The 15,263-nt window shown below is 37.5% G+C and overlaps 3 protein-coding genes across 8 annotated transcripts; 1 reads left to right on the plus strand and 2 right to left on the minus strand.

The window, feature by feature from the left end:
• On the minus strand, positions 1,143 to 2,741 carry LOC18792714 (protein PLASTID REDOX INSENSITIVE 2). Its single transcript, XM_007224250.2, has 3 exons — positions 2,385 to 2,741; positions 2,207 to 2,302; positions 1,143 to 1,591 (listed from the first exon to the last, which is right to left on the minus strand). The coding sequence occupies exons 1-3, from the start codon at positions 2,631 to 2,633 to the stop codon at positions 1,400 to 1,402; spliced, it is 537 nt and encodes a 178-aa protein (XP_007224312.2). The 5' UTR covers positions 2,634 to 2,741; the 3' UTR covers positions 1,143 to 1,399.
• LOC18790721 (DNA polymerase lambda) lies at positions 3,707 to 8,392 on the minus strand. 3 transcript variants are annotated; one of them, XM_007226196.2, is made up of 13 exons: positions 7,994 to 8,390; positions 7,764 to 7,901; positions 7,340 to 7,652; positions 7,117 to 7,247; positions 6,655 to 6,717; positions 6,224 to 6,403; positions 6,075 to 6,128; positions 5,710 to 5,798; positions 5,306 to 5,396; positions 4,844 to 4,924; positions 4,547 to 4,614; positions 4,098 to 4,185; positions 3,707 to 4,008 (listed from the first exon to the last, which is right to left on the minus strand). In XM_007226196.2, the coding sequence occupies exons 1-13, from the start codon at positions 8,102 to 8,104 to the stop codon at positions 3,910 to 3,912; spliced, it is 1,506 nt and encodes a 501-aa protein (XP_007226258.1). In that variant the 5' UTR covers positions 8,105 to 8,390; the 3' UTR covers positions 3,707 to 3,909. The 3 variants fall into 3 exon arrangements, with proteins under 3 accessions (XP_007226258.1, XP_020417283.1, XP_020417286.1); XM_020561694.1 differs by lacking the exon at positions 3,707 to 4,008 and having other exon boundaries at positions 4,096 to 4,185; positions 4,837 to 4,924; positions 7,994 to 8,392; XM_020561697.1 differs by lacking the exons at positions 3,707 to 4,008; positions 4,098 to 4,185; positions 4,547 to 4,614; positions 4,844 to 4,924 and adding an exon at positions 4,937 to 5,194 and having other exon boundaries at positions 7,994 to 8,392.
• Positions 11,349 to 15,232, plus strand: LOC18792606 (DEAD-box ATP-dependent RNA helicase 22). 4 transcript variants are annotated; one of them, XM_020555012.1, is made up of 9 exons: positions 11,349 to 12,298; positions 12,424 to 12,714; positions 12,869 to 12,982; positions 13,104 to 13,525; positions 13,642 to 13,960; positions 14,296 to 14,448; positions 14,627 to 14,678; positions 14,891 to 14,952; positions 15,048 to 15,232. In XM_020555012.1, the coding sequence occupies exons 1-8, from the start codon at positions 11,990 to 11,992 to the stop codon at positions 14,941 to 14,943; spliced, it is 1,713 nt and encodes a 570-aa protein (XP_020410601.1). In that variant the 5' UTR covers positions 11,349 to 11,989; the 3' UTR covers positions 14,944 to 14,952; positions 15,048 to 15,232. The 4 variants fall into 4 exon arrangements, with proteins under 4 accessions (XP_020410601.1, XP_020410599.1, XP_020410600.1 ...); XM_020555010.1 differs by having other exon boundaries at positions 11,350 to 12,298; positions 14,888 to 14,952; XM_020555011.1 differs by having other exon boundaries at positions 11,350 to 12,298; positions 15,051 to 15,232.

Genomic DNA, 15,263 nt, shown 5'->3' on the forward strand with positions numbered 1-15,263 from the left:
ACAAAGAAAAGGGGGACCAGAGTACGGCTAGGATTTTTTTAGAGACGTCTATATATAGCACTTAAAAGATGATTTCAAGAAGGCAGGAATATCAGTTAAAATGTTGCTCACTACTTCTCATATAAAATCAATTATTTGACTTACAATGTCTATTAGCTTCTTCACTCCGAGATGAACTTAATTTCGTGTTGATTGATAAAGCCCTTCTACAACTAGAAATTAGATTTTCACTTAAAATACAAGCACACAGCTATTTTTGGTTAACATTGACATAAGAAAATAAAAAGGGCTCTACGCAATTTTGATCGCATTAAAGTTACAACATTTCAGATACAAGATTAGACTGTAATTGTAGGGCACCGCACCACAAGAATGATGCACCCTTGAAAAAAATAGTCGTATGCCAATATTAGCGGCGAGCACACGGTATTCTTTAGTAAAAGGCGAAAGAATAGTTCGCTTTGTGCTCAGCGCACGGCTCCGTGCCTTTTCACCGTCAGCGCAAGAAGCACAATGTAGTAGCTCTGTGGTAGGTTGTGCAACTCCCCTAGTCGATGTGGGACTTTCGTTGCAATTAACTTTCAACACCTTATCATTTGTCTTGTACTATACGAGTTTCTATAGATTGCATTCGAAAACCTCATGGGATGTTTGATACATTGATTGGGTGGTTCAAAATTTAACTTGTTTATTTAAAAAACAAATCTATATCAAATTGGGTCTATTCTGTAAGACTTTAAAACCATCTTTCAATATCCTTCTTTCCTTTCCTTTTTGTCCTTTGGAGGTCTCATGGCCTGTCTTTAATCATTATATTTTTATTATGAAGCTATCCAGCCTCACCACGAATGTGTTTTACTGAGCAGTAGCATTCCATCCCCTTGCACGCCAAGGTTAGGGTCAGATTCCAAAATTGGACGATTTCCATGAAATCGGATTAAGCCTTTGTTAAGAAAATTGATTCAAAACAAGAACGCAGAATTTGAATGATATTTCCTCATGACTGGATCCCAGTGTGGTCAGTATGATATTTGCATAGAAGACCAACAATGAGAAAGCTTAGTCGCCTATTGCAAATTTCCAACACTGAGTACTTTGACTATTGGACAAAGATAAATCACAAAGACAAGAAGCAAAAGATGAGATCATAAGGTAGAAAGAGCAGCTTTTCATTGATGGTTGGACCAAAAGCCTTCAAGTAGACACTCCCATCCCCCAGGAGTACATTTTCACAGCATAACATTACAACAAAAGGCAACTAATTGACTTTCGAATTTTTCCCTCGTCATCAGTTTTACAAGCATAACAGGAATCAAAACTGCTTGGCTAACTCTATATATAACCTATGCTTACACTAGCAAACTACAGAGAAACAATCTTGCAGAACATGAGCTTTCTGTTAATTTTTGTCACCAGTCCATTCATTCCAGTCCTTGTCAACATGATTTTGTGCCCATTTGATTGCTGCACGCGCAGCTTGCTGTCCACCAGGTAATCCACGCTCATTCAGAGTATCAGCCATATCAATGAAAGGAACTACCAAGAGTGTCCCAGGACCACCATACTCGGTGTGCAAGAAAGTACTAAATATCTGTGGCAAAGAATCATTAGGGAAAACAGTTTAGTGCCTATATACTTCCATTCAAATCAACAAGAATCTTATCCCTAATGAGACGATATATAACACAAAGTATCCAAATCCATACACAAAAGAAGTGGCTTTGAAAGTAGAAGCTCTGAAATGACAATATTTCAGTGCAGAAGCATTTCTATGAACAGCTTCAAATAGGAAAATAAGGAATCATTGATAAAATTGTACACTATTGTAGGACGAATATAACGGCAAAGAACGTGCTAGACAATGATGCAATGTGAAGAACTTTCTCTCTTTCTATTTCCCAAGGAACTCATATAACACATTATGATTACCAACATATCTGGCAACGATTGAGAACTCCCAACGCAAATTTGTCATTACAAAAGAAATATCAGGTTTATGGATATACAATGCCAAACTTAATTCAAGCAAGGATTTTTGTTCTCCAAGCTACTTAGTCGCTTGCCCTGAGTAAATTCCAAAACATAAACTGATAAACTTTAAACAGCTAATCAAAATATTTGGTGTTAAGCAGGCAAAGTCGTTTTTATCTCCAGTCTCTCTCTTACAATTACAAAATGAGGCATACAAGGGAAGTTAACTCAGTACCTCAGTGCAGATCCCAACGACCTCTTCAACAGAGTCTTCATACAAATCTTTCTTGGAAAGCTTATTCAGGAGATGGGTCCTAAACTTTTCTGTCTCCTGGACCCCAAAAAAACCATAAATCGAATAAAAATCAATTATTTTTAGAGAAGGAAAAGATGGTGAGTTGTAAGAGACTCACTTCATCAGCAAATTCAGGAATTGGGTCGGGAAATTTGTATTCTGCTGCTCTGCATATTTGCTTTCTTAACGACAAAGATGACGAAGATGAAGAAAGGTATCTGATACTAGTTGGTCTAAATCTCCATGACAAGCTTAACGAAACCCTAACACTTGAAACCGAAGAGGAAGAAGAAGGCAGGAAGGAAGAGGATGAGTCAAGTTTTGAAGGAGTTACAGATAGAAGCGGAGCTACACTACTCCAGCTCATCTCTTTCCCTTCTCTTATCTAAAACCTCCTCTAAATCTTAGCAATGTCTGCTCTTGGAATTATGGGATTTTATTATAAGGCTGACAGCCTCGCTATTCTTATATTACAATTTCACCCCTGCACCAGGGAGTAGAGAGCTGCCATTTTCACAATTTAGGACAAGAGAAGAGTTTTTATCAAAAATAGTCAAAATTTATCTTTTATTTTCATAAATGTCAATTTTTAAAAAAATTTTAAAAATAGAAAAACACTCACTTAAATAGACTCAAATGCCCTCAAAACTAAAACTCACGTGAACCGAAAAAAATAAAACCTGCAATCTTTGTTTTCATTTGATTTCCAACCTATATTCTCCACTATGTTTCGATCAATGTTATATCATTGGAGGACTTGAACCATGAAGCTTCCCTACAGTGCCCCCAAGCCTATATATCTTTCACTGAGTTGCATAGTAGTACAACTGCTGGTACATGCGTAAGTCATTTGAATCATGATCACCATATGTTTGCTCAAAGTCCTGTGTTTGATGATGCGCTTCTAATTGCTTCGATGGTACCTTCCTGTTCCAATGATATAACATTGATCGAAACATAGGGGAGTTTACAGGTTGGAAATCATATTCATGGTTCAGTCCTCCAATGATATAACATTGACTGAAACTTTGTTTTTATTTTTGAAATAAACTTGAAAACAGAGATGCAGGCTTTGCTTTTTAGATTGACATGGATTTTAGTTTTGAGGGCATTTGAGCATTTTAAAGTGAGTTTTTTGCTATTTTTAAAAGTTTTTATAAACATTGACATTTATAAAAGTAAAGAGTAAATTTTGACTATTTTGAGAAAAACTCACAAGAGAATGTATTATCTATATCGTGCCAATGCGAACGACAGCAAAAATTGTAGAATCCAGTAACTCTGAACTTTTTTTTTTATTTTTTTACTTTTGCATTTTATTGAATTTTAACAGTAATTTTCATTTTTATGTCCCATTTGAATTTTTTTTCTTTCTTTCATCTAGCAGTTGTGATTTGTGTCTCTGAAAAATGAGAAGCTCATCATCCTGATCGTTAGACTGTATTTAAATAGTTCTTCGGATTAATTGAAGATAATCATAACAATATCATTCGACAGACTCAAAAATTTGCAAGGGTTTGTATGTGAACAAGACTTTCCCTCTCTCTCCTTGTCTGCAAAATTGGAACTGAAGTGTGTTTCCCTTACAAGGCCGAGTTTGTTTACTTTACATGTACACATTGCTCATACAAAACATTCACACGTCACAGATTTCTCTCATGTGGTTCAAGCCAAGGAAACCCAAGGAAATCAAACACCTCCTTTTCTGTGTCAAATTTCAAGCTTGCGCTAGCTCTCACCCCCTGTAACATGCAAGATACAAGCATGCATTCAGTGAACCATGAAGAGATACAAAGTGGGGGAAAAGATACAAAAACCAACAAGCCATTACCCGTTTACTGCCGGAAGAGCCATGAGTAGCTGGAAACAACCCTGTATCATCAAGCCGGAATCCTTTAGATTCAGCTAGTAATCTCAACCTGCATTAGATTGTGACAAACTTGAAGATGGTGTATTGAATTTCTCACCAACAGAAGGAACAAAATAGATAAAATTTTACAAACTTTTCGACTTAGCATTTGGGTGAATAACACTTTACCCCCCAATAGCAGATCAGAAAGTAAAGAAGTGAATGATAACTATGTACAGATTCTAATTGGTATGAGGGAAAAAGTAGATACGGAGAATGTTCAAGTAACACGGATCATCGAGTCGTGATGTTTATAGAATCTACAAGACTGAGAAATTAAGAGCCTTGCTTTTTCCCTCTAAATTGAGAGGATGCTTAAAAAATATGATACTATGCCTAACATAGTATAGAAGTCAATAAAGAAAACGAACCTCCTATTCAATACATCATTCCCTGTCCAAGCTATTAGTCCAAATGCATATATCTCCAATGGGTAAACCTATAAAAACAAACCAAAGACATTAGAATATATCAGAAAATTGATCATATATAATAATGTGACTCTCCCATAAACAATCACAAAAAGCAGGCCATAGTGTCCCTGCCTGGGAGGAGGGACATACTACACAAGTATAATTGTACAAGTATGAAATGAAAAATCGAAAAATAAAGACTTTCGGCTAACTTTGTGTGATATAATAAAAAATGATAGAGAGATCACCAAAAACCTTAAGATCTATGCGATGTCGCAACTCTCTTCCTAGATATGTGCAAAGTCCGAAATATGTGTCAACGCCAGAATCAGTACCCTGCTCATGTTGTTGAAAAAATAAGTTAATGCAAGCAAATTTATGTCATGGCAAGTGCATAATAATATCATAGCATCATAAACAAGAAAAATATTAAGAGAACATTAAAATATATTTTGAGAAGTCAGATGACTCTGATGTTCAACGAGGGTATAATACATTTTGCAGCATTCTAACTTGACTGCTTCTTAAAATTATCACCACTCAACTAGTTAATGAAAACCTGAGTTCAATTTATGACAGCATGTGTGTAACACTGACATATGTACACTGCAAAAATCATGAGAAGAAATGGCTAAAACAGAGAAAAAAAAATATATGTATGCTAAAACAGGAAGAAAAAAAAAATACGTATACATATATATATATATATCATGTTACCTCCTCACTATGCGTACTGAAAATCAAATCCTCTCGTAGGAACTTCATATCCTTTAACTGCTTTACATATTTTGGTAGAAAACCTTTATGACTGAAAACACAGACCAAAGTAAGTAATCCTTTCAAAACTAAAACCAAGGAGAAATTTTACTGGTAAATAGCAAGAACACAACTATAGTAGTAGTATCAAAGAATGGGATCTGAAACAATGATGAAAAACATGGACTAAGAAGAAAAATGCAAGCTATCCACAAGGAAAATTACAGGCAAATTAAGTAGCATCTAACCAAATTGAGCCCAGGGTATAATGAGAGCTCCCTTTAGCTGGTATACATCATTATTCCAGAATACATGTATTTTTTTTAGTTTTTTTCAAAAAGGGATGAGAAACAATGGCTTCATACCTCGTTCCATCAGGATGTGTAATTACAATGTCTAGATCCCCACAAGAAGCTTTCCCGCGTCTATATGATCCACCACATACAATGACCACCTACAGGTAGATATAGCCCACATACAAATATCAAGCCACACACTAGAAGAGAAGAGCAAGACTAATTCTTTTAAAGAATGGGTCACTGAATGTTACATTGATCCACATTCATTCCTCTAAAAGGTCATACTTAAACAAGGAATTAGAAAAAGCATACGTTCAATTTGGCTCAATTAAATCCAGTATATAGTAGCAGTGCCATGCCAGTGTGAACATGCAAAACCAGTTCTTTTTTGCCTCACATGGCAGTTAGTTCAAACATTATTATATGCTCACCCCGGGCAAAACATTCTCTCCAACTTTCTGTAGAAGATGTTCCATCTCTTCAGCCTATTGAATAAAAAAAAACCAGTTTGTTGTGGGTAAGTAGATGCAAAGGAATCAGGTTAGCATAGAAATCGGGAAAACAAATATTATAATTAGACCTCATGGCGTGGGATCCTCTGTTTGATATCGTCATAATATCTTAACCCCAACTTTTGCGAATTTGTTAATGAATCTTCATTCTTCAAATCATCTAACGTGCGGTGTCCTTTCTCATATAATTTCAGTGCAGTAGCTGGACCAACACCCCAAATTTCCTCAAATAAGGCGAGTGTTCGTACCTGCAATTCATTAACCAAATGAAGAAACCAGAATCGTCAAACAATAAAGAAATGAAGTTATAGCCTTAGAATTTGATAAAATAGTGCATTCCCTTGCACACACAAACATAAAACATAAGTGAATCAGTGTCTTTACACTTTAAAAAAAGGAAACATCTACTGGAGCATGAGTTTAACAAAAAGAAGAATTCAAATTTCAAATTAGCAGCAGAATACTGAAACCATAGATTTACTGAGAACCTTTCCAACACCTTTTCATCTGTTTCAAAGTGCTCCAACTTGGATAACTTCCCAGTAGTCACGATCTCCTGAATCTGCAATCACAGATCAAAAGCTTCTGTTATCAGATGGACAAAGTAGGAAGAATTCACCATTCCTCACAGAGAGGAATATGCATACTTTCAGAATAGGAAGCTCCAAATGAAATATAATCTCTCACGTAGCTGACTGATATCTAATTATAGTTTAAGTAACTGAAAACAATTTCTACTCGACTATCTCTTCATGATGGAAGCATAGACCATACTAAATTTCAAAACGCCGATAAATAGTAAGAATAATATCATAAGACTTGTGACTTCACAAAGTGCACCTAGTAACATGTACTTGACACAAAACATATTCAAAGAACTAGCAAATCCTCCTCTATATACAAACCCATATCGGAACAGAATCCTCCCAATACAAAATTTAAACTTAGGCATGTGTCTCACATGATCTTGCATAGACTTTCCAATGTTGGGTAGGTCTTTAACTTGGTCCACACTTTGAATCTTGAAAGGCAACTTCTCTATAACTGGTACAGCCTTGTAATAGCTAAACGATCTTCGGTCATCACCCAAGGCTTTAATTGAAACACACAAGATTACCACCAAACATCAGAATTCTGGAAACCAAAAATGCAAAGTGAACAAACAGATGTTAAAGAAATCCCACCTCTATAAATATTGATAAGTTTCCCGAATATCTGGGTTATGTTCTTATTCAAGTCAGGTGGGTTGTAGGGCACAGCCGACTGCAATGCAGTGATCTGATCCTTATTTGGAGATTCAGGGGTTTTGGGTATTGAAGTGTGAGCCAAGTCATCAGGAGAAGATGATCTTAGCTTTTTGGGTTTTGGCGGTTCATCATCGCTAGAAATGTAATCATTGGAAGACTTGTCTGCTTCCAATTTTAGATGGTACATATCCTCAGATACCTTCTCTCCTGAGCTCAAACTATCCTCTAGCCACTGATAAACTACAACTGTCTGCAAACCACCACAAGTTTGAAACTTGGAAGATTATACTCCATTCTAAAACTGAATTGAATTCAATTAATCAAAGCATTAAAGAAAATGAAATGGTGAATGAAAACTCACTCCTTTAAAGTGCGCCAAGCGCTCACTACCCAGTTGTTGTAAGAGGGCTTCTGGGTCCATAGCAAGTATGTGAGTGACCCTTTTGGTTAGGCTGTCTTCGATTGTAGCCCCCATTTGGACCAATTTTTGCTTCCAAATCTGAAAACTTAGGCACCAATGCTCAAAATATGAAGAAGAAGCTACAATAAAAACGCATGGGCCATGGAGTCGAGAAGCTATGAGTGTTTTACCTGTAAACGACGGCTCTGAACTCGTTTTTCGACTAAGAATACGACCAATCCAGCGAACATTCCCTGAGGATCGGACGGTGGACTTTGATTTCTGGTTGTCTTTGGCGCCATTACTTTGACTGGGTTTCGTTTATTTGGGTGTGTTGGGGGGCCTTCTACAACAAGCCGAGGGCTTTTTACAGTTTTACATTTGAATTGGGTGAGCTCGTCATCTGCGAGCTTTGCGTGCAACCGCTATCAATGCTGTCAAATTTTCAATCCTGATCGTTGGAGGACACGTGTGTTTCGAGGAGGACATCAAAAACCGTTTTTCCCTTTGATGGGTGACAATCAAATACGTAACAGATAAAATATGCGATGTGTATTTTTTTTTTATAAATATACGATAACAAATTTGGCAATTATATCACAATTTAAATATTTTTAGTTCTTTTCAATAGTACAAGAACAACATGTATTTATTATAATATATTTAATAAAAGTGAGTAAGAATACTTAATAAGTGCATACGTCTATAATACATGAATAAGTATATTGAAAAGTATAAGAATATTGAAGAGTCTATTACAAGTACATACGGAGCCTGTTATATGCAAATTGGGTTAATGACCTAAATGGTTTCCCAACTATTGCTCTAGTATCATTTTGGTCCACCAACTAAAATTTTCATTTCAAACGTCTTTAAACTTTTTATTTTGTACCAAGATGGGTTTATCCGTCAAAGTCTGTGTATTTTTCCGTGAAATCGAGGGATAAAACCGTATTTTTAGGTCAGTATCCTCCTGTAAAACGACCAAGGCAACGTAGGAATGCATTCCCTCCCAAAAATCCTTTACGCTCCACCGCCTAGACGACGACGTTCCAGTCGACTTGCCTTTCGACCAATTAAATAAAAAATCTAAGCCACCAACGCTTGCTTCTAACCCCACTGCTTGTATACTCCTCACATACCTTTATTTTTTTGGGTCAGAACTCCTCACATACCTATTCCTCCAAATTCACAGCTTGGCGACCGCGCATTCTGGGGCAGGTAAGGTGAAAGTCGTGCTCGTAGCTATCGTAGCCAACCACTTGGTCGTGAACCTCACGCTTGCCGTAAAAGGAGCAATCGAAGCCGCGAGCCGAGTCAGGAACACCGAAACAGAGAGACCGATTTTGCTTGGATCTGACGGCTCGGGAAAATTGCTTGGATAAGGGCATATGGCGTCGTAGGAATTAGAGGGGGCTGGAGGCAGTGGCGGACCTCATGGCAGCCATAGAAATGGGCTTGAAGGTCCTTGTTTGCTGGTGATGCAACTTTGAGTTCCCACCAGTTGCTCGACGGAAGTCCAGAGGAAGAGAATGATTTTTGTTGGGATCTAATGGACCAAAATCTTTGGAATTCAACCTCTTTGTGAGGCCATCAAGTCATTAAGGATCTGTGCAGGGTAAGGAAAGGGGAGGGGTTGTGTTTTGGGGATGGTCAGGGAAGACTAGATTTGGCTGGGGTGGGTTGTTTCTCTTTCTCTTTTTAACTTTTTGTTATTTTATTTTTGTATTTATCTGATTTTTAAAATTAATTTAAATAATTGGGAATTTTTTATATTAATTTTTAAGTCAATCTCAACATTTTTATATGAAAAATAAATAAATAAATAAAAAGAAGAAGAAGAAGAAGAATTGTGGCTGGTGAGTGGACTACAGTTGGTGGTGAGATTCAAGATTTTCAATTTTCTAAGTTTTTTCTAAGTTTTATAATAGGTTTCTAATTTTTAATTTTTTTAATTAATATTTTAATTTATGTGGACAATTTTACCCCTCAATTTAATGGTAATATTAACAGTTTTTAACGGTGGGACCGTTTTGGTACCAAATAAAAAGTTGAAGTACTATTGAAATGAAAATTTTAATTGGTGGACCAAAATGATAATGGGGCAAAAGTTGGGGGACTATTTAGGTCATTAACCATATGCAAATTTATTTGTGGTTTCACATTTTTAAGTTGAGATTTAAATTGTCTTTGTCTTAAGGATCTAACCTAGTGTTGAGGCTAAAAAAAAAAATCAAGGTTGAGCTCAAATATATTTTCGGCCCAGTACAACACCAAGCGGAAAATCCTTATTTAAACAACATGACACGCTACAAGCTTAAGTGGGCCCAAGCCACGGGAATACCTGGGGCTTGCTGAGCGGGTTGTGGTATGGATGGTTACGAGTATTCACGAGGCTCATTAATGGTCCAATGAGTGGAAGTTTTTGGCTATTTGGGAGCACCAAAACTCAAGCTCATTCCTTGAGCCCAAACATATGGGTAAGCATGAGAGAAAACCTAGTAGCCCATCACCTTAAGAAAACCTAATAGCCCATAAAAATCCCACATTAGCCAAAGCTTCCAGCAGTCTGACGAAATCAAAGGGAACTCACAAGCCGTTGGAAACAAAACAGCTCAGCACCTTATAAAATATCTAACGTCGTGCATCTCTATTAAAACCAGATCGCAGCCAAACCACCAAAACCAAGCAAACCCATGTGCTGATCACCTTTTTGAGCAAGCACCCTTACCCATTCTTTCCTCCTTAAGCTTTAGTGAGAAAACAAGAAACAAAAGTGGGTGGCTCTTCACCCGTATGGAGAAGTCCAGCTGCCTGAGGACCTTGGAACTCCAAAAAGCTTCATGCCTACATGCTCAGGCTATAGAAGTTTCACCAAATAAGGTGGAATGGAAGAAAGTGAAGGAAAATGGGAGAGGGTGGCTTGACAAAATTAAGGTTTTCAGCCCCTATAAAAGGAAGCACTTTCTACCTAGCAAAAACAACTCACCTTGGTCGCTGCTAGCCTCCCAGCAACCGTAAGAATTCATCGAAGGCAAGCATCCCCTCTGGAACCCTTCAATTTCATGCTTTATTCTTCCATCTTCCTCTTTTCTCTCTTTCAAAACCCACATCTAGAGAGAGCAAGCATCATCTCTCATCGCTGGAACCCTTTGATTTCAAGTCTTGTTCTTCCATTGCTTCCCATTTTCTCTTTTGTCAAATCACCCAGGAGCTTGACGAAGCTTTCGTCAAGCTACTGGAAATATGCTAAAGCCACCCATGCTTCTATTTTCTTCCTCTCTTTCCATAAACACAGATCTAGAGAGCAATCATCACCTCTCATCCTTGAAACCCCTGCAATTTTGAGTCATATTCCTCCATCTCCTCCCATATTCTCTTCTGGAAATCGCAGCTCTTTCTCTCTCATGCTAAACTCATGAATGCTCAGCTCCCATGCTACAAGCTTCTCATGCCAAACCAAGAATTTATCTGTAAGTGACTGTTGGTTTTATTGGTAGAGAAGACCAAAGTGTTTCCTAAGGCTCAGCTACCCTTTCGAAACACTCTTGGGATCTGATCCTTGAACTCAGACTCAAGGAGCAATTTCATACATGTTTTTCTTTTCGGCAGCCCAAGCCCATTCATCAGGCTGCCGGAATAAAAAGACCCCTACACCTAGACACACACACTCTTGCATATCTACGCACTACTAACGTAGTATATTCGTTACATACTTCTCACTTGTAACACAAGAAGACTCGAATATCCTTTTTTCTTGAATAAAAAATCATACTACACACCATCTTTACTAAAAAATTAAAATAAAAAAAATCATACTACCACGATACCATCATCCTCATGTATGTATAAAGCCATTTGTGATGGAACACGTTTTCCCAATATTCATATTTGTTTTCTGCTTAAATTTACAGTTTGGAGGTAAATTCCAAAGAATTGAAAAAACAAAAAAACAAAAAAACAAAAAAAAAAACAAAAAACAAAAAAAAGAAGAAGAAGAAAGGAATTACAAGATTAGCGGTCCTTGATCCACGAATTATCCAACGGACTCAAATGCGTCAGTCAGGAACTGCTTTCACTGTCGCTGTCGCTGTATCTTCTTCATAAACCTCTCCCTCCATCGCCAAACCCAATCTTTTACAGCAAGGGTTTATCCATATCCCATAAACCCTAACACAAAATCCCAAATGATACTCCATCGCTCAGCAACAACAATGCTTCCACTCTACAAACTATCGTCATCTCCCCCTAAACTCTTCTCTCAATTCAGATATTCCTACTCTGTTGTCTCCAATTCTTCATCTTCGTTCCGGATTAGCTTGCTTTGGCTGAGCCACCCCCGCCGTTTCGGAACCGTCACTACCGCCGCGTATCGGAAAGAAGGAGGAGATACGTTTTTCACTGAAGAAAGCGTTTCATGGACTTCCCTTGGAGTATCCGATAAGGTTTCTCAAGCTCTCTACAATGCCGGCCTCGGCCAACCATCTCTGATTCAGGTGCCAAGTTCAGTCCTAACCCTAATCTACTCTTTAATTTCTCGATGTATTGGTTCGATTTCTGAAATCATTTAAAAAGTTCGAACTTTTTATTGAAACTTTTGTTTTTGTTTTTTGCATTTTAGGCTGCTAGCATACCATCTATACTTTCAGGAAAGGATGTGGTGGTTGCAGCTGAAACTGGTAGTGGCAAAACGCATAGCTTCCTTGTCCCTCTAATTGATAAGCTATGCAATGAACAGAACGATTCTGCGAATATTGCTTCTTCTGATCAAGGAGTCTCCCAACCCCGCAAGATTTCTCTTGTTTTGTGTCCAAATGTAACACTGTCTGAGCAAGTGGTTCGGATGGCAGACGGTCTTTGTGACGAAAATGGCAAACCACTTCTAAGTGTTGTATCCCTATGTGGGAGACAGGTATTGATTGTTCTTATTATTCTGTTCTGGGTATAGAATTCTGTATTTATATGGTGTTACTTCTATTACTGAAGGATGCAATTCTTTTTCTCTTTGGCTTTGCGTATTAATTTTTTGTAATGAGGTTCTCACAAATAAGAAACTTTGACTGCAGGGATGGCGGGTTAATGAACCTGATATTATTGTTTCAACACCAGCTGCTCTTCTGAATAATATTGACCCAAAAAATTTCCGTCGTACGGATTTTATACGGAGTGTAAAATATGTGGTATGTTTTAGTTTCATTCATACTCTGCATGATTTTTTTTTGTCTTCAAAATCGCATATGTGAAATTTCATGCATATAAATAGAAAAATCACATGATTTATGACTCATATGGCATTTGCAGGTGTTTGATGAAGCGGATATGCTTCTCTCTGGGGGCTACCAGAATAAGGTTATCCGTCTCATACACATGCTCCGCTTTGACGAAAAGCTATTGTCACGGTCAAATGAACAAAATCTACCAGAATCTGAAACTTCATCACATTTCAGTTCAGAAGATGAAGACAATCTGCAGGATGAAGATTTGTCAGAAGAAGAGGGAGATGCTGTGGAAAATGATGACTTAGATGAGGAGCTAGAGGCAGGGCATGTCAAAAGTACAGACTGGAGGAGAGTGAGAAAAGTTTATAAGCGCAGTAAACAATACATTTTTGTTGCAGCCACTCTTCCAGTAAATGGAAAGAGAACTGCCGGGGCAGTGTTGAAAAAGATGTTTCCCGAGGCCAATTGGGTTAGTGGAAACTACCTCCATTGTCACAACCCCAGGTACACCATGTTTTAGCTACCAGTTACTGTCTGTAATTTTCTTTACCTCCTCACTAGTCAACTGTTGTGTTGTGTTCATTTCACAACATTTTTTGGTTGCTTCTGTTATATTTCAGATTAAAGCAAAGGTGGATTGAAGTTACTTTTGATACTCAAGTGGATGAACTTATAAAGGCTGTGAAGCATGGATTTGAGTCGAGATCAGTTTCTGGTCAGTGCCGAACAATGGTATTTGCAAATACTGTGGAGGCTGTGGAATCAGTGGCAAAGATATTGATGAGAGGTGGCATTGAATGCTACCATTACCATAAAGATTGCTCCTTGGAAGACCGAGCAAAGACATTGGCTGATTTCCAAGAGAAAGGTGGTATTCTTGTGTGCACAGATGCTGCTGCACGTGGCATTGACATTCCAAACGTATCACATGTTATCCAGGTGCGTCTTAGTTTTTAAATAATTAGCTTGAAGACCAACAAAAAACATTAGTTTTGGTTTTGGGGTGGGGAAGGTGGTGTTGGTGTTGGGAAGGGACAAATGAATTCCCCAATTACTTGCTGCAGGCCGCTTGAGACTCTAGATGGAACTCTGGATGATTTTTTTCCTCATTCATTATGTGCTCTCTGACACTATTTTATCTAGCATGCTTTCTTAAGATATATATATATATATATATTTGTTCTAGTTGTGATCTATTTATTCATTGGCCTCTGTGATGCTATTTATTAGTAGTATGAACAGGAGCTAACACTTGGCATTGTTTACTTATCCAGGCAGATTTTGCCACTTCTGCTGTGGATTTTATACACAGGGTTGGTCGAACAGCCAGAGCTGGTCAATACGGACTTGTAACTAGCATGTATACTGAATCCAACCGAGATCTGGTTGCTGCAGTTCGTCGAGCAGGGGAACTTAGTCAGCCTGTGGTAACTACTGAAACTTGCTATTTCCAACAAGATATGCCTGGTTGTGATTCAACAGTTTTGCAACCTCCTAGTCCTGGATTTTAGATAATGAATTGCATATGTTTATGTTTCTAGTGTTCTGGTTGACGATGGAATCTTTTAGTTGCACCTTGGTAACTAGTTTGCTTTCTTATTACAGGAGACAGCATTTAGCAGGAAAAGAAGCTTTCGAAATAAGCTTAAGAAAAGAGGTAAAGTTCAGATCTTCAACTGTGTAAAATTAAAAATCAGAAGTCAAGATGAAAAAATTAAAAATAAATCAAGTGTACACCCTGCAAAATCTGTAGTAAAGCAGAATTTGAGTTTTGGTTCACTTGCATCTTCAATGGTTTTGTTATGATTAGGGACAGATTGGTTATGATATATAGGGGGCCTGATTCTATCATTTTTGTTCTTTCAGCAGCTTTGCAAAGGATCACAGATTCACGAGCTGATGAAGAGCGTGTTCTAGCATAGAATGGCTAGGTTAGTGGAACAAACTTGCATCTTGAATAATTTTGTTATGATAGATTTCATGTTGGTTATGATATACGGGACTGACTATCATTTTTATATTTTAGCAGGTTTTACGAAAATCAAGCTCATTAGATGTTGATGAGGATGTTCTAGCATAAAAAAGCAGGTTGTGAGGATATTTATGTGTAAAGAAGCATACACCGTTGATCTTTATAGATTTTTTACTTTTTTCAACAATGATTTTGTGCTTCAGTAACTTCTCAATTGCATTTGATTATTAATATGGAAATGACACAAGATGAATCTGTCACTCTCTCTCA

Source organism: Prunus persica, chromosome G1 (assembly GCF_000346465.2).
Source record: "Prunus persica cultivar Lovell chromosome G1, Prunus_persica_NCBIv2, whole genome shotgun sequence".
Taxonomy (NCBI): domain Eukaryota; kingdom Viridiplantae; phylum Streptophyta; class Magnoliopsida; order Rosales; family Rosaceae; genus Prunus; species Prunus persica.